At 40.5% G+C, this 24904-nt stretch overlaps 3 protein-coding genes across 5 annotated transcripts in view; 1 reads left to right on the top strand and 2 right to left on the bottom strand.

The window, feature by feature from the left end:
* apba2b (amyloid beta (A4) precursor protein-binding, family A, member 2b) overlaps nt 1-9350 on the bottom strand; it is an 89474-nt gene extending 80124 nt beyond the window's left edge. For 2 of the 3 annotated variants that reach the window (XM_082528409.1, XM_082528410.1), the window contains exon 1: nt 8989-9350. The gene's annotated coding sequence lies outside the window, so the exon portion shown is untranslated. The remainder of the gene's footprint in view (nt 1-8988) is intronic. The other variant, XM_082528415.1, reaches the window with a different exon arrangement.
* A 2110-nt stretch (nt 9351-11460) lies between these two features.
* saa (serum amyloid A) lies at nt 11461-12294 on the bottom strand. Its single transcript, XM_082528777.1, has 3 exons — nt 12145-12294; nt 11885-12023; nt 11461-11722 (listed from the first exon to the last, which is right to left on the bottom strand). Exons 1-3 carry the CDS (start codon nt 12230-12232, stop codon nt 11584-11586), a joined length of 366 nt encoding a protein of 121 aa, XP_082384903.1. The 5' UTR covers nt 12233-12294; the 3' UTR covers nt 11461-11583.
* A 7378-nt stretch (nt 12295-19672) lies between these two features.
* The window catches only part of syt7b (synaptotagmin VIIb), a 125767-nt gene continuing 120535 nt past the window's right edge, over nt 19673-24904 (top strand). The window contains exon 1 of the mRNA XM_082528546.1: nt 19673-19752. Coding sequence (XP_082384672.1) covers nt 19704-19752 — 49 coding nt within the window. The 5' untranslated portion in view covers nt 19673-19703. The remainder of the gene's footprint in view (nt 19753-24904) is intronic.

Below are 24904 nucleotides of genomic sequence, written 5' to 3'. Positions count from 1 at the left end.
ATTTCACAGCTGCTCTGTTCCCAACTTGTACTGCGTGACTGACAGCCTGGAGTTTGAAATCCGCTTCGCAACCGCGTCTCTTAACAGGTGCCATTTATAGTCCTTATACACAGTAGGGTAATATTACGTTGAAGCACAGTACGTATCACTCCGCGAGGCTCAGCCGTAATGCTCCGACAATCCATCAAGCGGTGCAGCACCGTAGCTTACTAAAGTCGTACTAAAACATTTTTTGACAGATTGCTGAGCGCCGTGTTCCACATAAAATCGGTTCGCGGCCATCAAGCACAACCAGAATTCATACATAAGGCGCGCTGTCAACTTTTGAGAAAATGAAAGGATTTTAGTCCGTGCAGCACCTCTGGGCTGCATGGCGTTAGCGTGGTTAGCTCGTTAGCGTGGTTAGCTAGCTAACACGTTGACGCCGTCCAGCCCCACGCACGGGGCGATGCGCAGTAACTCGTTAACGGAGATTTGCCGTGTCCATCTTGTCGCTTCCTGCAGGTGAAGCGATGGGGGACGAGGAGTTGTGTTCAGTGAAGGAGAGGCGAGGCCGAGTAACATTGCGTAAAGACGAAAGTGGACGAAAGAGAGGCAAACCTGCGGCTCCACAAGTATAATTATAACGTAACATAGACTATATCGATATAAAGGATATTGTCACATCTTATATCTCCTATAAAAATATATCGATATTTTTTAAAAACTCGATATATCGCCCAGCTCTAATCATGAGTAGTGCACAGGTGTACCTCAGACTGCCCACAACAAAAGGCCACCCTGGAATGTGCAGTTTTGTCTCACAGCAAAATGCCACAGATGCCACAAGCAATGAGGGAGCGTGCAATTGGCATGCTGACAGCAGGAATGTCAACCAGATCTGTCGCCCGTGCATTGAATGTTCATTTCTCAACCATAAGCCGTCTCCACAGGCGTTTCAGAGAATATGGCAGCACATCCAACCGGCCTCACAACCGCAGACCTCGTGTAACCACACCAGCCCAGGACCTCCACATCCAGCAGGTTCACCTCCAAGATCGTCTGAGACCAGCCACCCAGACAGCTGCTGGAACAATTGGTTTGCACAACCAAACAATTTCTGCACAAACTGTCAGAAACCGTCTCAGGGACGCTCAACTGCATGCCCGTCGTCCTCATCGGGGTCTTGACCTGACTCCAGCTCGTCGCCGTAACAGACTTGTGTGGGCAAATGCTCACATTCGATGGCGTCTGGCACGTTGGAGAGGTGTGCGCTTCACGGATGAATCATGGTTCACATTGTTCAGGGCAGATGGCAGCTGAGAATGTCCCAGTTCTTGCATGGCCAGCATACTCACCGGACATGTCACCCATTGAGCATGTTCGGGATGTGCTTGACCGGCGTATACGACAGCATGTACCAGTTCCCACGACTATCCAACAACCTCGCACAGCCATTGAAGTGGAGTGGACCAACATTCCACAGGCCACAATTGACAATCTGATAGACTCCATGCGACGATGTGTTGCACTGCATGAGGCAAATGGTGGTCACACCAGATACTGACCGGTTCTGGGTCCCCAGACCCCCAATAGCGCAAAAAACTGCACATTCCAGGGTGGCCTTTTGTTGTGGGCAGTCTGAGGTACACCTGTGCACTACTCGTGATGTCAGATCAGCATCCTGATGTGGCACACCTGTGAGGTGGGATGGATTATCTCAATATAGCAGATGTGCCCACTACCACACATTTGGACTGATTTGTGACCACTGTTTGGGAGGGATGGTTATATTGTGTATCTGGAATGAATTTTAGGTCTCTACGTCCATCCCATGGGGAATGGGAGCAGTAACAAAAGTGTTGCGTTTATATTTTTGTTCAGTGTATAAATACAAACTGCGGTAAACTTTGCATGCTATCTATATACCAACCGAAGCATCACAGAGCTGCTGAGATTCAAACAACAGTTCAAAGATAAGCTTATACTTTAAGAACTGTCACAAACTATGAAACAAACATCCTCCTGACTGATCCACTGAACATGACCTGGATTTATCCGTGCTCCTTCACCTGTTAGAGCAATAACACTAAGTCTGACCCCTAAGTCAAAAGCTGGCAGATAATCAAGAGAAATGCTTGGTTAAGTCACTTCAGACTACCATAATGGCTGCATTGATGATAACATTGGCTCTAAAATCAAAGACGACCGGACTTTAAAAGATGCATTTAACAGGGGAAGACACAAACCACACTTTCAAGGAAAAACTGAAATTCAATGAGACACGGCTGTCCAAACAAATGAAGTAACACTGATACGGCTGTCGTATTCATGGGCGTAATCAAGAGCTGGACAACAGCGCCTGACCTGACTCGACCTAAGTCCTTCAGGATATTCATGGTTCATTCAGAGACATCTGACTGTAGATGTTAAACAGTCTGGCATTTTATATGGTTAAGACAGAGAGAAATATCTTTCACCAGCTTCATGATTTGGAATCACGTAAGCTTGAAAACAGGATAAATATGTTGTGCCATTATGATTTTTATTTTTAAAAAAGGACAACTTTGTAATGATTGTCAAATTGAATATGTCATGAGGCTATCTTGGGAGCAGTATTCTCATCATTGTGTTATGGTGAGTCACATCTTGTCTCCTCTGAGTTTTGATGCTGTAATCAAGCCCACAAATGAACCAGAAAACCATTTCTGGTTGTGACAAACACTGAATTTTGATTAGGCTACAAACTTAAAAAAAAGAAGAAGAAAAAACAGCTGGCGTAAGCTGAAAAGCACAAGATTAAAGTCTTTGCTGCGCATCCAGAGCAGCCAGTGAAGCTGTGCAGGGAAAATGATGAACACTATACTATTGCTGGATGCTACTTTTTCATATTACCTTTAGGAAGCACAGCCGGTAGGAAGAGAAAGGTGCAGCATATTTTAAATTACTACATGTAGATGTCCTTCTGTCAGCTGTAATTTTCAAAATGTTTTTCTTCATATTGACTATTTTGGCTGGCTGCAACAATTTGTTCTGTATTTTAATCTAATTTAAGCCCCATATGGTAGACTGCCAAACCAAACAACATTGCATTTAAAACGCACATACCTCTACCAAGGATGCACTCTCCTCTAAATATGTTTTAACAGCTTAAATGTTTAGACTTATTTTTAATCTCCATCCAAATCTAAATCTGAGTGAGTGAAGACTGAGCAATGATGAGCAATCCCACTGACGTCTGGTGGGGGGGAGCCAATCAGTCCTGACAAAAATTCACAAAATGAGCACGACCTTTTAACACTGAAACGTTTAATGATGCTGCGTAATGAGTTCAAATTACATGCTAGAAACCATGAAAATCATCAGGCATTTGTTATGCAGTACACAAATACTCTGGTTCACATGAGATAGCAGGATAATAAAAGTTAAGCTAAGCTTGCTCAAAAGATGACTTTTTGTTGTTTTTTAAGATATTACTTTGGATTTTAGTTGCTTTTTCTTTCAATTACGGCACCAAAACTAATTTAACAAAATCAGCAGAGGTTTACACAGTCCACCCTTTGAAACTGTGTGAATAGCTGCCACCACTGCATTAAGTGTTATTAAGAAATCATGTTAAGAAGAAAAAAAAGCAGTCAGACTCTGGCTGCTCATTTTGATTCATATATGTTTTGTCCCTGTGTTGCACAGCTCTTCGCTTGTGAAGCTGAGAAGAAACGAGACTGACTCTAGCGATGATGCCATCTGGATATAAACCCTCCATAGATGGTGAATAATTGAACAACTCATACCGACAGGAGAATACGACAGCAGAGCAGTGATCTCAAAAGCTTTCAATGATCAGACTGCTTTCTGCCACTAGGCGCTTCTCAGTCAATACCAAAAGATTCAATTTGACAGTGTTTGTGAAGTAGTGTGGGATCATGGGAGTTTTGTTACATCGCTAATGTAATGATAACTGCTTGCTTAACATTAAACAGGTGGACCCATGACATTGAGGTGGACTACACATACAGCCACGTTGTGAAGTCAAGCAAAAAGTAGCCTAGTAGTGATATCCATGTCCAAATAATCACACTAAAATGAACTACATGTGCATTTATGAATGCTGTAGTAACATTATTACCATGGTTGTCTATAGGTGCTAAAGGGGAAATGACTGCATTGACAGACAACCAAAAATTAAATGTCCCTTACACTGAAATAAACACATTTCTCTGGGTTTGTACAATATTGAAGGCATTTCATATTGTAAATATATATATAATTTATCAGATTGTGCAAAAGCCAACCCGAATTACTTAATGTTTTGCTAGCAAAGTTTGTGCAGTGACTTCCTGAAATTGTGCAAATGCTCATGGAAATACAGTATATAAGGCAAATATCTACAACTCTAAGAAGGTTGTAAGTCAATGTTTGGTGTGATCACCTTTATTCTTCAACACAGTCAGAACTCTCTTAGGCAAGCTTTCTTGTAATTTCTTTAAGCAGTCTTCAGGAATAGTTCTCCAGTCTTCTTTAAAGACACTCAAAACTCTTTTTTTGACAAAACCTCCACCACTGGCTAACAGAGCCATGACAGATTCCCACCATGTTTTAATAGTGGCTGTAGACATTCACTGTTATACCTCATTCCTGACCTCCTCTGTAGATATTGACGGCAATTTGAGCCAAATACTTCAAATTTAGATGCAACACTCCATCAGACTTGTTACTGCTGATTTTCAGTCCAGTTCTTGAGTAATTCTTGAGTAAAGGTTAATTCTAACCTTCCACCGAGACCATTTCTGATGAGTCTTCAGTGAACAGCAGATGGATCAACTGTTTCTTAAGACTTTCAGATACTGTCCTACTGGCTATATTGTTTTCAGGCATGATAATTTTCTTCTTTTGTCCTCCACCTCTCCAGTTTCCTCAATTTTTTCAAGGACACATTGCACACCATGCCTAGACATGCTATATTTTCATCTATTAGCTCTCTGGGAATCACCTTGTTAGGTCCAAGGACTGAAGTGAAAATGAGTGAAAAAGCAGCCAATGTCCAAAGCAAAACTTTGACAGTTCTTCAGAAGCCTGGAAAAGTATTATTTAATGCCACTTAACAAAATTACCGAAAAATTACCAGAAAGTCTGACACCTTGGAAGCAAAATATACAGAAGTAAGAGGTGACTGGAGACAGGCTTGGATATCTACCGACAGTACTGAGAGAGTCAGTATTGCTGCAAAATATCAGATGTTGTAGTCCAAAACCTGGCTTGGAGACAGACTGGTGACCAGGCTATGTTTTACAGGTAGGATAGGCTCCAGCCTAACTATGACCCAAAATTAGACAAGCAGTTAAGTAAATGGATGCAATGATTGTAGTGCAAACCAAAAATTGAATAAATTATGCATTGATATAAACAGGTAAGAGATTCATGTCTTTGGTTTGTTTCTCTGTTTGAACGGAAGTCATATTAATTTAAATTCATTTTAAAGGGGATTATGGAAACAAGCTCTGAGCTGGAAATTATATCTCACTTATTAGTAGTTTCTCAGCACCTGTTTGCTAGTTAACATACAGACACATTGTGGTTTGTAGATTGTCTGCTTCATGCTAAATTCTGTGTAGGAACCTCCAAAAGTTGATTCTGTTCATCTGGACGTAGCGTTTTGTGGGAGAAACGTTTCGTCACTCATCCAAGTGACTTCTTCAGTCTCAGCTGACTGCAGGTTTCCCCAAGCTTATAAACAGTACATTTGCATAATGACTGAAACCAGCCCACTGAAGGAACAATGGGCTGGGAGGTCAGTTCCTTAATCATAATTATGCAAATTCTCATGACCATTGATCAACAACCACTGACCAAAACCCACTGACCAAAACCCACTGATCAATGGCCATGAGTACCATTCACAGAGAGTTGGGGAATGGCTGCAATCACAGCATTGTAAGATGGTGAAAGATGTACCCTTAGGCCCCCTCCTCGATTCAGAGATGGGCTTTCCCTTTTCACGTAAATGGCCTCCTTGACTCCACGCTCAAACCAGCGTTCCTCCCTGTCCAGGATGTGCACATCCTCATCATTGAAAGAGTGTCCACTGGCCTGTAGGTGTGAACAGACTGCAGAGTCCTGGCCTGACGAGGTGGCTCTTCTGTGTTGTGCCATCCGCTTCGCCAGACAGAGGTTGTTTGGTTTCCCCAATGTATAAATCCTGGCAATCCTCCTGGCACTTAACAGCGTACACTATGTTACTCTGTTTGTGTCGGGGACCCGATCCTTGGGGTGGACCAATTTTTGGCGCAGCGTGTTTTGGGGTTTGAAAGCCACAGAGACCCGGTGTTTAGAAAAAATGCATCTCAACTGTTGCGATACTCCTGACACCTATGGGATCACTACAGGTTTTCGCTTGGGCAGCGGTTGTCCTGCTGGAGCTTTCTTTAGGTGCCTTTCCCGCTTTGACAAAAGTCCAGCTGGGATAGCCACATTTACTCAGGGCCTTCTTGATGTGCTGTTCTCTGCCTCCCTGTCAGAGGGGATGGTGTTCGCTCTGTGTTGTAAGATTTGGGGAAACCTGCAGTCAGCTGAGACTGAAGAAGTCACTTGGATGAGTGACGAAACGTTTCTCCCACAAAACGCTACGTCCAGATGAACAGAATCAACTTTTGGAGATTTACTTTCCTGGATGATTGAGAATGCATCAAGACGTTCTGTGTAGGAAATTTGCTTCCTCTAATTTTTCACCCAATGTAACAACACTACAGCACCAGACTGTAGAGAAAGCCCATCATAAGTCATGATTTCATTTTAATGGCACGTGAAAATGAACAGATACTGTATATTGATCTTGGAATGTTTCGCTCAAGGGCACGATAGTCTTTTATTGTATCTTCAGTTATGCAAACATTATGAACAGATTACAAACTGTAAACATTTTGCATATGAAATCCACAGCTTACAGACCAAATCTTTTAAGAAGATATTGCTCATGATATCATGTAATGGATATTGAAATTCCCCTATGGCACAGCTATCCACAATGCTAAGACAGAGTCATTTATGCCGTTGCATGTTAAAACTGAGCAGCTTATTCATGATTTAATCACAGATTTCCAAATACTAATTATCTTTTATTATTTCCGCTGCAGGGCTAGAGGTTGTTGCCCTCTTCTGGCTTTCCCCCAGCGTCCAATCTGGTATCCTGTGACTGCAGCCTTGAACAAGATCCCAACAGGCTGCAGAAAAGGTGACTGTCCTTCACTGCAGGTGCTACACAGAAAACGATCCCCGCCCTGAGACAAAGCAGGGGTGGTGGTGGAAGAGCCACGCACAGGAGGATGTTATAGAGAAAGCGCGGCCCTGAAGGAAAAGGTGGAAGGTGATTGGTGAGGGGTCGGCTTGTAGGAGGGGGTGATAATGATAAAAACCTGACATTTCTACTCTAAACACGCCAGCGAGTTCACATGCTGTGCACATCCTTATGAGTATCTGTCATGGCTCTCCAGGGGCCCTTTACTTCCTTTAATAGCCATACATTACTCTCCTCTCTCTGCACTCATCCTCCACAGTCCTGTTCACCACCCTCTTCCTGAGCTGAACACAGCCATTGTTCTTCTCTTTCCGTCTGTTGCACACTCCCATCTTTAACCTCTTGTACCAGTTTTATAAATTTCTCCTCATTTTTTCCTCTACCTGCACATAACAGATTGCAAAGATTAGTAAATCAGTTATAAAGCGTTTAGCTTTTTTGGCAACGGGTGATATGTGGCTGCAGGATTGCTTTTTTATAATCATGGGTAAGATGCTGCAAATGTATCTATATAATGTCAGTGACCTACTATCCAAACGCTTTCGTTGTATGTTTGTAGATTGTGAACATAATCTTATCATGGCCTGTTTCACAGATCAAACGACGCCACCTGATCATACCACAGAGATTCACTATAAAATACTGAATGGCTGTATCACTGCAAATCCTTTAAGGCTTATGTAACTCGTAATAACATTACGGAGCTTAAAATCTATCCGACCGTGGGTCAGCATCGACATTGCCGCTGCTGCTGTCAGGGAAGTCAACAAAACAAGAGTTGTACTATAAACAGCTAAAAAGGGGGATGCCATACAAGTGGATGATGGCTACACTGAAACTCATAGATGCTGCGTGATACAAAGCAGAGCCTGTGAGCCTGTCCCCTACTCCCTCTGAACACAATGAACAGGCAGACACAATGCTGTCAGCATCTGCCCTCACCAGCATCTGTGGCTGGAACTGCATGATACACAAATCTAATATTAAACACAGGCTTCAGATACATTCAAGTTTGCTTAACTTGATTTCAAGTAAAGGGATATAACAGTATAAGTGGTGGGGACTAATGCACCTTACTTGTTTTTAACTTTACTTCCTTAACCTAATATCTCATTCAATTACATGCCATTTCCCCACACGTGCCGTGTGGGGAAATGGCATGGATGGGGTATATTTATAAGAAAATGGGCACATATCATGGAAAACGGGCCATTTCCACAAAGAGAACTGCACACGCCTGAGGTTTCCACCCCCTTAAATAAAACGATGCTGGAAAAGATCTGTGCCCATTAAGGACATCCAAATTTAATGACCTTCCTCGTCTCGTGAGAAACTAAAGGCCTATTTGCAATATAAGTACAATCAATAATTTTAGGCGTAGACTCGGCTGCGCATGGATGAATCACCGAGAATTGTAGCAGCAGGTCTCAGCAGACCTACTCCGAGCTTCTTTTTTTTTCTTTTTAACTGAGCTGTCCGTGAGAACAAGCACTCTGAATCATAAACTTCGGCAGCAAGAAACGATTTCGGTCAAAGCTCAGCGCCCCGTTGTTAACACTGATGCTAAAGGCAGATCCACGGGCTAGGGCGATCAGCATCCATGCACCCTGTCCCCCCTCCCCGATGCCTGGGAGGAAGGCGTAGAGGTTGTAACCGTTACCGGGGATCAACCGTGCTTGTATCTTTTCTTAATAAAAACAAAACAAAACACATCCTACCTGGAAAATGTCATATGCTGCTCAAGTCACCTCGTGTTGAGATTTGCGAGAGATGGAGCTGGCTGGTCGCGCATCACTCGGTGTGCGTGCGTGTGTGCGTTTGTGTGTGTATCACCGACAGAAAGCGTACGGAGTACAGCGGCTGGCAGCGGAACCCCGGAACGAGCATAACGCAAAGCGAGCCCTCTGCGGTTGTCTGGTCGGCACAAAAAAAAAGAAAAGAAAAGATAGAAACACTCACACAAGAGCCAGCTACCCCACCCGAGCGGCAGTTCGAACTACACCGTCACTGTTACATTACAAAGAGGGCTTAGGTGGTGTAGCTCACAGTGTATAACCGCTGGAAACAGGAAATCGAGCGTCCACATCCCGACAAACTAATGTGGGACAAACATAGTATTTGCGTGGGGCAAAGTGGGACAGTTAAAAGAACTGGGAGATAGTCAAAAACATCTAAATGCAAGGTCAAATAATTAGCCCACCTAGGTGCTCATGTCCCCCAATGCCTAGTATGTTGTTATGAAGTTTGAACATGATCCATAAAAAATGTGGGTAATATAACGTTTTTACTGATTCTCACTTTTAGTGTGACCTTGAGCCAATTTTTAACAAAATTAAATTAGCTCTAGCTTATTGGTATCTGTCACCACACAAAATGTGAAGATACTATCTTGAAAACTGTGGATGCTAGACTGCTAACAAATAGACAATCAATCAATCAATCAATCAATCAATCAATCAATCAATCAATCAATCAATCAAACTTTGACCTTTTAATAAATTGAGTTTCTGATAATAACTCGATAATAACTCAAAGCTCTGTTTCCAGAAGGTGCTATAGATAAAACCTCTAAACAATGTTACTACCGAAAGGTGATTCATTTTTGAACTCTTTTAATGGCACAGGAACATGAATGGTTTGTTAGTGTATACAGAAAGACCATATGCAAAAATATTGTTGAAAAATAATACAACCCTGTATGTAAAAGTTGGTTCACTGTGTGAGATACGTAAAAACAGAATGCAATACTTTGCAAAATGTCTAAATCCTTTATTTTTTTTATAATGGTTAAAAGACAGCATAAGAAATGTTGACACTGATCAGTAAACCACTGCATGTCATTTGAAAAGCTTAAACTGAGAACAAAAACATATTAAAAAGGGCCAAGTACCTCCTGTTGCTTCAGAAATGATGTTCATTTTCTATTATTAATTTTGCAGCCTTACAGCCCTGTGCCTGCATAACGTCATTACCACATTAATATGCCTGTTGATAAGCTGAGCTGATAGCTTGCTCCACACTGAATATAAGTACAATAAATAATTCTAAAAGATGATTGCAAATTTTGGAGAGTCTTTAAAGTCAGAATCAGAAATAAATCAGGAAGCAGATTGTAAAATTGACATAAAAATGTATTTTTAACTGACTCGCTAACTAACTGTGTAGACCACAGCTGATCCATCTTGAACTTTATTGCGTGTAGAAAAAAAATATTGATGTGTTTTCACATCAATTATAGTAGCAGTAGTTAAGTGACAAGGACAATTTTCTCTACAAACACCACAGCCTCAGGTTTCAGACAGAAGACAGCACTGTCACCCAGTGGCTGCACCTGTGCATCACAACTGAGTCAACAACTAAAAGCGCTGCCAGAGATGGGGGAGGCTGAAATCTGACACAGAGAAGCAGACTGGAATATGTTTAAGAACACTGATGCTTTGTGTGTCATACACTGGAAAAATGGGACTTCTTAGCACTATCATTAATGAATATATTTTAACCATTTTGATTACTTTGGTCAAATTTGTGCTAAATAATCAATTTGACAATATACTTTAGGATGGTTGCTGGTGGTAAAGAGGCTGAAAATAAGAGACGGAGGACCAAAGCCCACACAGCAACAACATGAAAAATTTCTTGTCCAAAGTATCCTGGCATCTTGTTCATGAGTAAGGGAGAGGGGAGATTGAAAGATGAATTGGTGCGGTATCTGCAGGAATATGGGCACTGTACTGGTCCAGTGTGGTGAAGAGAGACCTGAGCATAAAAGCGAAGCTGCCAGTTGACATTCCTACCCTCACGTATGGTCATGAGCTCTGGGTAATGACTGAAAGAACAACGCTGTGTAAACAAGCAGTGGAAATGAGCTTTCCCCAAAGCATGGCAACGTGAGATGTTCTGGCCATGTCCTACTGAGAAGAGGCCCTGGGGTAGGCTCAGGAGACACTGGAGAGATTACTGGAAGTGCCCCGGGGTCACTGTAGCAGAAGGACAACTGACAGTATTTGGTTTTAAAAAATGTTTCTGTGGAAATGATGGACCTGACACCAACAGCTTTTGCAGTTTTACACGTTTTTTATTTGTTCAGTGTTTTTTCAATGGGCAACTTTCCTGCTTCCCCGCTTGTACCACACACACCACCCCACCTCAGGTCCCGGCACATCTTTTACAGGGGAGACGTGATCAGTTGATGGAGCTCAGGTATCTGAGCAACAACAAATTTGGGCTATTTAAAACACCATGTTTTCACTAACTCCAACACTAGAAGCGTCTTCATGCAGTTTTATTCTCCTGTAAGTCAATGAGCTTTGCGCTCAGTACTTGTTGGGAAGACCCTCGGGCCTGAAATGGTTGGGATCATTTCCGTCTCGCCCCCAACGGTTTGCCGCCTGATCAGCTTCGGAGTCCTCAGCGCCATGACCCAGTCTCTCCTGCACCCACTCTCTGGTGTTACTAAAATGGAAATAGACAGTGAATCCACCTATCTTCAGTAAGTACGTTTCAGAACAACATCAGAAACTGAAAAAATGAGAGAAGCAGAATTAGCAGCCTTAAAAAATTAGTGATTAGTTAATCAAAAATACAAATGAATTTCAGTAAAGTAGATTGTCAAACCTGATAACCTCAGCAGCCCATCTGCCTCCTGCTCCTCTCTGTGCAGCATCAGAGTTTCCTCTGGCATGAAAGTATTTGTCTGAATCTTTCCAGTTGGCCTCCCTCATGTCGCTGTAGGCTCGCCACATATCACCAGCCCCTGATCAGAATTACAGAAAACAGTACTGATAATAAATAATGACAACATTCGCAATTAAAATATCAAAATCTGAGAAATATGACAGATTGTTGTTAGGTATTTAAAATGCCATATTTCTAACCTTTAACTGCTTCAATTGGGAAATTATACCACTGGGCATTGGTTTCCACAATTAGAATGAGAAAAATCCCAGCCACAAGCAACTTCATGGCTGCAGAAGTCACAAAATTTAAATCTAAACTGCTTTTTTTTTTTTTTTACACAGTTTAGACAAATCTTTAGAGCTCACTGAATAACTTACTACTGAGGGACGCACTGGTCTTATATTCTGTTCTGTACAATCATAGGATTACTCAATAATGGAAAGTTTTGGTCCATGTTTACAGAAAGGAAAGTTCAGCCAAACACACCAGGCACCAGTTGTGAAATCGCAGGTATTCACAGCTGTGGAAAAAAAGAGCAAGCTTCATGTAAACCAAAACATCCGAGGGGTTTTTTGCTCATCATGAAAAATCTCTGTTCATTCCAATAAACTCTGCTGCCTTACCTTTATCAATGTATGTGCAGCAATTTATTACTATTAAAGTTATTTATTCATTTTTAGATGTGTTAATGTTTGCTTCTTTCTAGTTTCTTCTGGTTATGTCGTCTTGAATTCAGAATGCAAATCCAGAGTTGTCAGGAAAATTTGGACAAAAATGATTGTTTATGATGTTGTTGCTGCTGCTGTTTTTGTCACTGATGCCTCAGGACGTGATTTTGCTCGAGAGAAAGTCATGCACATGAGCACAAATGCACATATATATGTGTCTACTGGTACACGCTGGTGGTGCTACTGCTGCATTAGTTTGTGTGTTACACTTTACTGGAAAAAACCTATATGGGATTTCTTAATAAATGTAAAAAAAGATCTATTGCAGTCTATTGCGATCTCTTTGTCTGTTTCTTTTTAAAACATATGCATGTTAGTTTAGGTTTTTGGTTGTGTCAAGGCTGCGTCTGTGAATTTAGTTTTGTATTTTCCATCCATCCACATTTTGCCACATACTTATATGTCCGTGTATTCTTTGTAGTTATTTTCTAAACAGTTTTTATTGTTAAAAGCAGTTAAATCAGGTGGAGGAAGTGGTTGGGGAAAGGGAAGTCTGGGCTTCTCTGCTTGATGAGTCACTAGATTTGTGGTAGAAAATGGATGAATGGATGGTTGGAAGGCATATGGTGAAGGCATCAAAGCATCATTAGACAAGATGAAATAATAAAATTAATACAACTTGCAAACTAAGGATATTTCATCTCTGTCTTTATGTTAGTTTGATTTTCCCAGTTCAGAAAATAGTTTCAAGTAGCTTCTGTTTTTCCTCAAAAGTCTATGTTTTATTTTTATTTTAACTGGATATTTTTTCACATCTAGTTTTAGTTTTTATGTTAGTTTAAAAGAAAAATATATTTGTTACTCATAATAGTTCATAATCTAAAAAAAGGAGAAGCATACAGTTATAAGTCAGAATGAAGGTAATGTAATGCACAATTCAGAGGCAACCTGCCAAAAATGCTGTAGCAGACCTCAAAGGAATATAAAGGAATGCTCACTTCAGTGACCTGAAGCATCTTTGTAGAAGAAAGAAGAGAGGATCAAAATACCGCCACAAATAATGACAGGGGGTAATATGTCACGTGTTGTTGTTCATCTGAATTTGTTATCATCTTAAATAGACAGTGAAAATCTTACTTTCCAAGCTGCAGAATTTAGAGTTCATCTTTAAAGTTCACTGAATAACTTGTTTACAGGAACACTACTATTTTTATTCTGTTCAGAAACAAGCAGGGTCAGAGAGATGAAAGTTCAGCCAAGCCCACCGGTGTCCTGAGTGTGCAGCTGCAGGTTGGGGTTGTGGTGGGGATATTTAACCTGGCACTACTTTCTGTTCTTTTTAATGCTGTTCAAATCTGCATTGAATCCATAAGGGTCAACAGGATATGTTGTATTTAAAACAGAAAATCAATCTACAGTTTATTTGATCAAAAAACCAAACTATTATTTATTTATTTATTTTGCTTTGTTTTATGACAGGCTTTGATGCTGACAAAAACACTGCTCTGTTTTGAGCAGTGCTAAAGGTTCAAAGCAGCAGATGGCAGTAGAAGCCTACTGATTCCTGGCAGAGAAATAACTGTAATTCCTCCAATCATGTCACTATGACATGACATGATATGACATGACATGTCATAGTGACATATCTTACACTGAAAAAAATCTATCACACAAATTCCTATATGCATGTATATATCATATTTATTTTTAACTTCCCTCTCACCCCTGCGGGTGGACTTTATCCGTGAAGCTCAGATTCTCTAACAGAGGCCCGGGAGCTTGAAGGTCCTACACAGTCTCTTTGCTGCTCATAGGCCTGTGCTCTTCTGGACAGAGATCTTGGATGTCATTCCTGGGATCTGCTGGAGCCTGTTGCCCAGTTTGGGTGCCACTGCCCTGAGTGCCCACAGGGACCACTTCGCATCTTCTCCCCAGCTCCTCTCTCAGCCATTTGTATATTTATATATACCAGGATTTCAATTAAAGAGCCGGTGCACACTGGAACCATAAAACCAGTCACCAATACTGTTAATTTATGATGTTTGTGGCATAAACATTACATTGGGTGATGGTCCAATCATTTTTAAGCAGTCCACATGTTTGTTTTGCCGAGACCTGGGAGAACAAGCCTTGAGAACAATTTACAAAAACTAAATAAATAAAACTTACATATTGAGATTGCCTTGTTAGACTTTGGATAGGGGTCACTTTAACACAAAATTTCAATAACTTAATGGCACTATTAGTGAGCAAGTTAGCAAAGGACCCAATATGCAGGCCAAATGCAGACTCTCAGGTTGGCAATTAAAAATGAACTTATGCAAAACTTAATGTGGTGGGAAAATCCTATGACTAACAAAAATTCAAAAACAAAAACAGCAGCTAAAGAAATGCAAAGAATTAGAATAAAAAGAAACCAGAGAGCGCAGAAACAAGATGGATGTGAAGAGGAGACGATAACAGAGACAGGTTTGACGCTTAAGGTACAGAAAAAGAAAAGAACAACAACAACAGTTGAATAATGATGAAATTAAACCAAATAAGAGACTGTTTCACAGTGTAGGTGTGTGGAGTGTTGAGCAGAGGATCTGAACAAAAGATGAGCTCTTTATTGGCTCTTTAGCAAATCCAAAATGTAACATAATCCAAGGAAAAATTCCAAAAACACGAATTCGAAACCTGCACAGGGAAGCTAAACCAATAACGTACACGGATAACTCACTGGTGGACTAAGCAAAAATAGCAGGAACTGGAGATGGGTGGGGAACAAGCCATAGCTAAATAAGATTAACAAAGGTAAAAGCAATCCATTCACCAATCAAGAAGTAAAAGTGGGAAGAGCCACCACTTAAAACTAAACGTCTTAAGAAATACACAAAGGAGACTAATACAGACATGGTTATTAACACTTCACAAGAAGTGCAAGACAAGAAAAGACCAAGATGCTGCCGCCCCAGCAGACCGCACTGTAAAAGATGTAAAAACAGGAATCGAAAATCAAAATAATAATAATCAGGGAACCAAACAGAAAACGCTTAACCCACTACTGTAGGGTTACACAAGCATCCCAGGGGTCTGTGAGTTAAAGCAGTGCATTGAAGATACAGCATATTACACTGTACTGCTTATTTTTTTCTCTCTTTTCTCACAAGCAAAACAGTTAGATCAGATTAAAACAAGAGCAATTAGGAAATTCAATACAAAAATGTTACTGGTGGCCTTCAAAACTAAATTGTGAAAAAGAAAGGAGACACTGTCAAATGACCAAAACACACATTAGGTGCAAGGATTTGTGTTGCAATCTTTCCACGCAATAATTTACCTTTGATTGTTGGATTTCTGCTTGGTCAGCTTTTGGTTAACTTATAAATAAATAAATTTTAAGTATACATGACAACTGGGTTACAAATAATTAGAGAACCAATCATAAAGGATAAAGCAACCCCAGAACTTAATGCTATTACCACCACGTTTCTCCAGAGAGATGGTATTAACCATGTGATAAACAGTAACTTGGAGTTCAGCCAGAAAGCTCTGTTTTAATCTCATTAGAGCAGACATCACTTTAGCTCTTCCCCTTAGTACTTTAAACCACATATGGTAAACTCCAGGTGGAAAGAGTGCCTTTCTAGCTGCTTTACAATGATGGAGTGGTGCTGAGATTATTGCCCTAATGCCTCGCCACAGTTATCGCAGAGATCTACAAAGAATACCTTGGCGCTTAGTACTTGTTTTTTGCCACAACATGCAGTCAGATCTGTAGGACCTCAGAGACACAGGTGTACCTTCCAGAAGGTCTCAGTCAGCTTCAGGGCATTTAAAGATTGATTAAACCAAACTTACTTTAACATAATTTGGATTGCCAAAGGGTGTAAAGTGTTGGAAGACTGACATTTTGTTTTTAAACTTGTAAAAGTTTAAAAAGTATATATTTCCAGTTGTTCAAAATTGGCTACTGAGTTCTGAATGACATACAAAAGCAGTTTTATTAGTTTCATATTCTGCAAAATCATAAAAGCTGTCATTTGACTTCTGCACATTTGACATAAACAGGCTGTAACGATATTCCCTGGGCTGCTTTAAACTAGCTCAGCTGTAATGTTTCTAACAGTGCTGTTGATTGTGATATGATGAGTCTAAGATTACCTGGAATCTGAGCGCTCATGAATCACTCTTTTATTGTTTCAAATAAACCAACATCTCTCCAGACTGTGACGATATTTCGCAACGTCACCGAAAACGCCCGAGGGATTAAAGCACGGCTCGAGTTGGGCTGATGAATGTGTTGTTTTGCGTTCAGAGGAGGCACTGTGACAGGCTAATAAATATGCATCACAGTGACAGTGCGAAAAAAAGATGAAGCTGTGAGAGTGAGAAGGAGAAGTTTCTGTCCATATGCAAGGGAAGCGTATTTTTCAAGAATTAATCGAATGTTTATGCAACAGATTAAATGCATTCCACACTTGACATAAAGCAGAGGCAACAAAAGCAAAATCGTAAAACTATCTGCTTTACACAGATGCACAAAGCTCATACAAGATGTCAGAGGTGCTATCACAAGAAATGTGTCAGACAGAAATCTGTGTGATTGAACAACTGAACAAAGGTGTAACATTGAGTCAACACAGCAGAGCAGTCAACTGGCACTGAGCTTTTTGAGATAAAACACTGCTACATGCTGCAAATTGAAAAATGCTCTCTATCCCTGACATAAAATTTCACTGTTACTTCAAAGATAAAACTAAAAATAATTCTGGGCCTCCCCTAAAACAATGAGGACATGGATGATTAACTTCTACACTTGAGCTGCACTATATTTACAGCAAGAAGCTGAAGATAGCTCTTCCAATGGGTAAAAAAAAAGCTAAAATAATGGTTAACTGGGGGTGCTTCTTCCTTACAAGTTGGAATTGTTTGAACTGGATGTGTAAAGTAATTTGAATTGATTTTCACTAAATGTGGTGCTGTACATTATGGCCAGACATCTTCACTCTGGTCCCATCTGTCTAGATGCAACTTTGCAAACCAAAGCTGTGCTCCTTTTAGAGAAACACAAGCTTTCTGCTGACAACCCATTCAAACAGCCATACTTGTGCTTTCTCTTTGTTTTGGCACCACCTGACCTTTGGGTGAAGACCAACAAACTACCAAAACCAAAACCTGGAGATAATCAGTCAATTAAGGGTAGCCCCACCTGGCTGGTCATTCCTATGGAAGCAAGGTTAAGGTTGGACTTTATTTTTTCAGGGTTGCTTGTGAAAACTTTCTTTTTCACATGAATGTACTATGTTGACTTAAACAGTTTAAGAGCCAAGAAATGTTCCACTCTTGGGAGTTTCCCATTTGTGATGAACAAACAAACCAACAAACAAAACTTGCTTGCTTGTGTCACTTTCCAGGTCTTTAGCAAATTATTGACAACTCAACTTTGGTGTTAATTTGGGTTGCTCTGTGGCTCAAAATCACCAAAAACTTAGAGCCGATAAATCATATTCCATATAGTGCATTTTTCAAAATGCCATTCTAGTTGGAAAAATGTACACACCAATGGAATTTTTTTTTAAAAACTAATAAAATATGAAATATTAACAAAATATTAATGATCAAAAATACTCTCAGACACGCAATCGCATTAGGCTGAAGTAATAAATAAGTTGAGATTCTGTTGTAATAAAATCGCCAATCAGGTTACCAGCTCTGTGCTGCATTTCTGTCTTTTTATGGCTTCAAAACGATCGATTACACAGGAACAAAGAATAGAAGAGAAAACGGTTTAAAAGATATTCAGTAAGTGCATTTCAAGGACACATTTACAAGAACCTAAAAGCTAGAAAATTTTAAAGCACTTTATTGCCATGCTCACATTGTAATCTTCATCTTTAACGTTTTATTACTTTTTTATATATAATTTGCCCGCTAAACACTTTTCTTCGACTTCTTTATTAACACTGCATGCGACTTTCAGTTTAGTTGTAACACTCGGCGTTTGATCGGCTTTAAAATCACCTCCTATATTATATGTTTAACCGAAAGACAGCGTCCAGGTGACTGATTGATGGGTAACACAACACTAGAGATCGCCATTGAGCCACGATCCACGCGTGATTCAGGGCGAACGTGAATAGTGAGTAAATGTGCCTTATCGACTGTATAGGCCTTTTGGCTGTAATGGCATTATTATAATAATTAAAACGCACAGACTGCTCATGACACTACCACTAATGAAAAGCTTACTAGAGGCTCAACACGTGAGCGAGAGCAAAACGTATGGGCTACAACTTGGACACGTTATGCGTAAAAGGTATCAATATTCGCAGAGATTCTCACATGAATCCCACTGATTAGGCTATCGATCCGTAGTGAAGCCACGGAGATGAGGGTGATCAGCACTTACTATTTAAATCAGTAATTCGTGTAATTTATTTATTTCCTCCCTCTTCTGGGCTCTTTTTTTTATCATCTCACATAGTAGCGACAGACTTCTGTAGCAGACTGTATGGTTACTAGAATCGATTGTCTGTCAGAATTACCTCTATTATTAAAAAGCTCGGAAAGGCTCCGGTTCACATGACAGTAGGAGCCTCTCATTGTGCAGCTCGGAGTGAAAGAGAGGCTTTGACTCTGTGTGATGAGATGAAGACCTCAGATGAAATGGACAGCAGCACCGAGGGCGCACGGATTCCTCGCCTCGGCTCTGAGTAAACGACCTCCTACCGACTTACTTCACGTCACCCCGCCCGTCTGCTTGCCGTCTCCTCCCCTAAAACCCTTCCTGCGACCAACCCTTTGAGCGACTCTGGGCTTAAAAAAATAGAGACTGAGAGAGAAAGTGAGAGAGATAGCGAGAGCGAGCCAAAACACATACTCCCAACATCACTTAGACTATCTTCTCCAGCACAACAAGGGGAGGAGGACGCACAAGTGGAGGCGCGTCCATGCGTGCCAACCGGCAGACGAACAAGACATTAAAGCGGGCAAAGGACCACAAATAAATTGGAATAAGACTGAACTCTTTGGAAAAGCGCACAGCTTTGCAAAAAACCCCCCAAACAAACAACACCCCCAAAAAAGACAGTCTAGATGAGTGAATGGTAAGAAGAGTCATGCATCTCAACGGAGGAGCAGATAACAGCAAAGGTGAGCAAAAATATTTCAGCGGCCATCAGTGGATAATTTTAATCAGGCTCTCTGCATAGTTCAAAGCTCTCGCGTTGATTGCCAGATGCCCTTGAGTGTGCCATGTTGATGTCAAGTAATGATGCTGGGGGTCATTCCAACAAGCTAATGGTTACTGCTGTCATGGTTTTATTAGTGCCTGTTTGCCTTTCACCAAAACGCACTGAAAAGCTTCGCATGGTAGTGAGAAGGGGTGCTGCAATACACCCAAGGTGGCAATATAGTGACTGTCTGTGAGCCAGCCACTTGAGCACTTGTTGTTCTCGATTTGGATCCAGTGTGCACGGTCGCATCCTTGCACGGTCGTTCTTGCACGGGGTGACCTGAGCATACATGCACAAGGTCATTTTGATGAGCAGCCTGTCGTGTTTGTGCAGCTTCGAGGTGCGTGTGTTTGTATTGTTGTCTGTAACTGAGACGAATGCGTGCCCTCCGCTGTGGTCGGAGGGGGAGAATTAGAGAGCAGACGGTGTGTAACGACAACGCTTCCTATCAAGATAAGTTCCGATGGCTGTTGATGCATCTGCGAGAGCCGTGGTGGTGGTGTTGGTGGTGGGGGTAATTTTACTCTCAGTCTTGGAACCGAGGTCGAGGTCACTGACTAACACCTGATGCTGATGGAGATTTTCCTCTCAATGTCTGTCGACATGACGCAGCCCGTGTCTTACTGAGCACTGTAAAACTGCAATTGGACTTGTGTCCACCACACCCACGCACTCAGCAAGTTAAATGTATTATAATGACTGGCATCAAGTATATGGCACTATGATCCACAGACTGATTGTTCAAACTACTGCATGTAATAGTCAGTCCCCCATAAACGTGAGATATCTGTAGTACAGTTGTGGGCAGAAGAAGTCTTAAAAAAACCCCAAACTGAAATACTAAAGAGCAACACCACAGTGTAAGTGCTGAAAATCTTTCAACTTTTTATTTTCTCACATCTGAGCAGCATGCTGATAATGATGTTATACAGTTTGAATTGGAGTACAGTATTTCACATTTTTATTTGCAAGTGGTGAGCTTTACAGGAGGCTAATATCTTTGTTTTTACCAGCTGTAAAGCATGCTGTTTGGTGAGGAGTTCCCCATGTGGAGAGGGGTGACCGGCACAGTGGCACACCGCATCGCCCCTCATCTGAAATGTCTTACGACCTCATTGCCAGATATGGTTTCACTGGGGACAAAAGATGAGTCACCATCTGCAACTGGAAGTGATTTCATGATTACATGACAGGCGTGTGTGCGTGCGCGTGTATATTCCTGTATTACTCTGCTCGTGGGGACATAAATGTGCATACAGAGTCTCAATGTGTGGGCATGCTTTCCTTCTGGGGACGAAAGTGTAAATTACAATAATTTAGTTTGAAGATGCGCTTAAGGCTAGGCTTAGGTTAAGATGTGGTAATGGTTAGGGTTAGGGAGTTAGCAGCTATGTTAAGGGTTAGGGTAAGACTGTAGCAAAGGAAGTTAATGTTCTTGGGAGTGATAGAAGCGTGACTGCATGTGTATTTGCACATGTGCGTGCTTGTGTGAGACAGAGAGAGTATATGTGTCTGTGTTTGTGTCTGAAAGTGAGAGGGAACATGTGAGAGAGAGTCGTGAAGCCAAAAGGTATTAATCAAAAGGTTAAGTGTAACAGCAGAACTCAGGCTAAAGCTCGGCTCCTTATATATTGAAAACACAGAAATAAATATTATAAATGTCACTGAATAACATCAGTGATGACGGAGACACTGCGTCCAATATAATAACAGCTTCTTTTTTTATTCTAACAGCAAAAATATTACATGTGGCATATTAAAGATGTCTGAAGTTCATGAAGTTAATGTTCTGTATGGCAGCTGAAGCAGATGGTGTTTTATGCTTATAGGCTGTTTACTGTGTCAAAATGAATCAGATCAATGGCTCAGACTCATTACCCAAAAAAATTATAGCCAAGCCTCCAGCTTTAATTGTCACATTGCATTACCTTAGATAGTCTAGACAACACAGAAACGCGTTTTCCGGCAGACACAATCTATTTCAAGATTAATTTCAGCAAACGGTTCAGTCAGCAAAGCGTTTGTAATTTGTCTTAAAAACAACCGGGAGTGTTCTTTCTGGAGCTCATACATTTTTAGCTTCACGGGGACAGCAATCTAAACTTCAGCAATCGTTAGCCCTCTTCTGCACCGTGGCGCGAATTGAGCAGAAGGGTGCCAGTCAAACTTTGAGTGTAGTTAATGTGTTTGTGTAGATTTTACCTGGAGATTGAATTGATATTTTCCCTGCTTGTTGGCTCTTAAGCAATAACTGTACTTTGGTTTAAAATCATCCTCAATTTACACTTTCCTATGAAATAATACATTAGTAAAACACTGCATCAACAGGCTTCCTGAGTATACCTTTAGGTGTAAAATGCAATCACTTGGCCTTTTTGTCCAATTGGACATTAGTGCTAAAATGTGTTTTATGAGGCCACCGTGGCCTCTAACCTTATTCTAATCAAGTGAATGGTTTTGCCAAATGTAATGAAATCCCATCCATGGGTTCCTGTGGCATTGCTTTCACAAATAATGGGTCAGATGTGAGGTAACGCCTACCCTGACATTCATAAACCAAATTCAGATTTGTTCATGTTTGAATCTAAAGGAATATTTGTGCAAAAATTTTAGAAATCCTCGCAAGATGTTCAAGTGATATTGTGCTCAGAGTCTGAAGCAGACAACCTCGTAATGCCCAGAGCTCACTGTGATGAGACTTTACTTGTTTATGTGACCAAGATTAAAAAAACCCAAACTCATATTGACTTTACCATAAAAAAGCTGATCTGGCAAACAAATAATCAATAAATGCATAAATGCATTTGCTGATTGTTTTTTTTTCAATTATCTCCAAAAATACCAATTGTGGCTGCTCTTAAGTCACTTCAGCTTCATAATGACATGTTGGTGACAGGGCATATGAATACTTTCATATTTACTCATGATATCCATTCTTAGGTCAAATTTTCAATATCAGACTTCTTGTAAATGCGGAGTATTTGTGCTTCCCAGTGCTACTGTCATTTATTTTAACATAGGCTACTTTTTACATTTTTGTCTTAAATGAAAGAAACAAGCACACATAACATCCCATATACAGTAACTATATTATACTATTATAAATAACTATTTACCTTGACCCTGTGTATAAACGTAATCTTACAAAGTTTTTAAAAAAAGGTTTTCCCGACCATTTCAAATATTTTCTGAAACATTACTTTTTCCTAGTGGAAGTATTGAACTCATCCATCATACCCAGTGCATACGCTCAATTTTGTGAAGTAAAACAAGTGAACCAACACACTGCAATTACATCAAGATTTGATATAAGCTAGGATTTGAAGCTTTATTCATTCTAGTTATATCACCACTAAAGGAGACTCCATCTAAAAATATCCTCATTTATGGTTATGTCAGTAAATGAGTTCAAATTTTGATGCTATAAAAGCAACAGCTCATTTTCCCAAATATTGATTAGGCTCACAGCAAAAATAAAATACATTACATGCAGTCTGCAGGATGTTATGTAATTCTTTCCAGGCATAGAGTCACTTTTTTGTGTCTAGTTCCCCAAACGAGCATTTATTATGCAACTTAAAGAGGGGAGCATATCATTGATTTGCAACCCAGTATTATTTATTAACAGAAAGGAAAAAAAAGGATGGAATAAGAAAAGGTATTGTTCCAGGGACTAAGAGCGTGAATACGACAGATTGAGGAGCTATTTATATAGAACCAACAAGCAATTTAACACAAGCAGTTACCAGGGACAGCACTGACAAGACAAAAATGTAAATGCACAAGCAGAATAAAGACAAGACCACAAGTTTGTGGATGGCTTGTAGAACATAATCAGAGACACCTTTTTAGTGTTGTAGTAATAATCAGTGGGTAGTTAGTTGTGGAATTCCTGCATTGTTGTTGCAAGTTCCCTTCACAACAGCCCAGGTGTAAATGTCAGGTCTTAAGTAAGCATCAGGGCAAAGTGCAAAAGAGACGTCTTGTTAATCAAGCATGTGAGAACAGTCAGCGATAACCACTCAGTATTAGTAGCATTGGGATTCAGTGGGAAATGTTTAATTAATATTACGGTTCAAAACTAATGGACTGGAATTATTATTAGTGGTATGAGACAAACTGTTAGGGAGACAGAACACTAATTAATAGAATTTGAAACAAATATATTTTTATTCCTTGTTTAATTGTGAGCCACAATGTTGGGGAAACAAGCCACTTAGATTTACAGACTCAAGAGACCAGACGAAGAGGACATGAAAGAGGAAATATTGCTCTGTTCTACTTAGCTGCGCACATATTTTTAACTGAGGAGGAATATGATAGACTACCGCTTAAAAAATGATGACTGAATTAAAAAGTCAGACAGGAGGGGCCAACAAAGAAATAGACACAGCGTGTCACTTAGAGGGACAGATCGAGGCATGTCTCGAGCTAGCAGGCCCGGACAGATGAATTCTTTAGCCTCGGTAAACTGTCACATCGTCACCTCGTGGTGTGAGGTTTGAAATAAAGAGAGCAGCAGCAACAAGGCTTTTTCTCTGATGAAGGCATCAAAGTGAAACACGTCAGGTTTGCCAGTGCCTTTGTTTCAAATACAACTAGAATAATAAACGAAATGCCAAGTGATGTATCATTAACATATTTTTTTTAAACCCAGAATTATTTATATTGGTGTTTTTATTGCGAGCATACCTATATTTATACCAGAAGTAGGCAGGTCTATAGAAAAGTTATTAAATATATATAGAACTTATGTCATTTTCTTTATTGATATGGAAAAGAAATGTGTGCACAGACCCAATCATCTGTCCAAATATACATTGTCTTAACCACTAATGCTTCTTAGTGTTGTAGCGAGACTGTTTCCTATCCCACCTGTCATAAAGCATGGAGGTGGAGTGCAACCTTCCAGTCCTACACCAGTCCATCACAGAGCTTTAGGGGCAACCACACACTCACATCCACACCTACGGCCAACTTACAATCACCAGTTAACCTAACAAGCATGTCTTTGGCCTGTGGCAGGAAGCTGGATCACCCAGAGGAAACCTACACATGCACACTCATTC

The sequence above is a fragment of the Aulonocara stuartgranti genome (genome assembly GCF_965226115.1).
Source record: "Aulonocara stuartgranti genome assembly, chromosome: 1".
Taxonomy (NCBI): Eukaryota; Metazoa; Chordata; class Actinopteri; order Cichliformes; family Cichlidae; genus Aulonocara; species Aulonocara stuartgranti.
The sequence above is the reverse complement of the archived record's forward strand: the minus strand, read 5'-3'. Positions and strand labels throughout refer to the sequence as shown.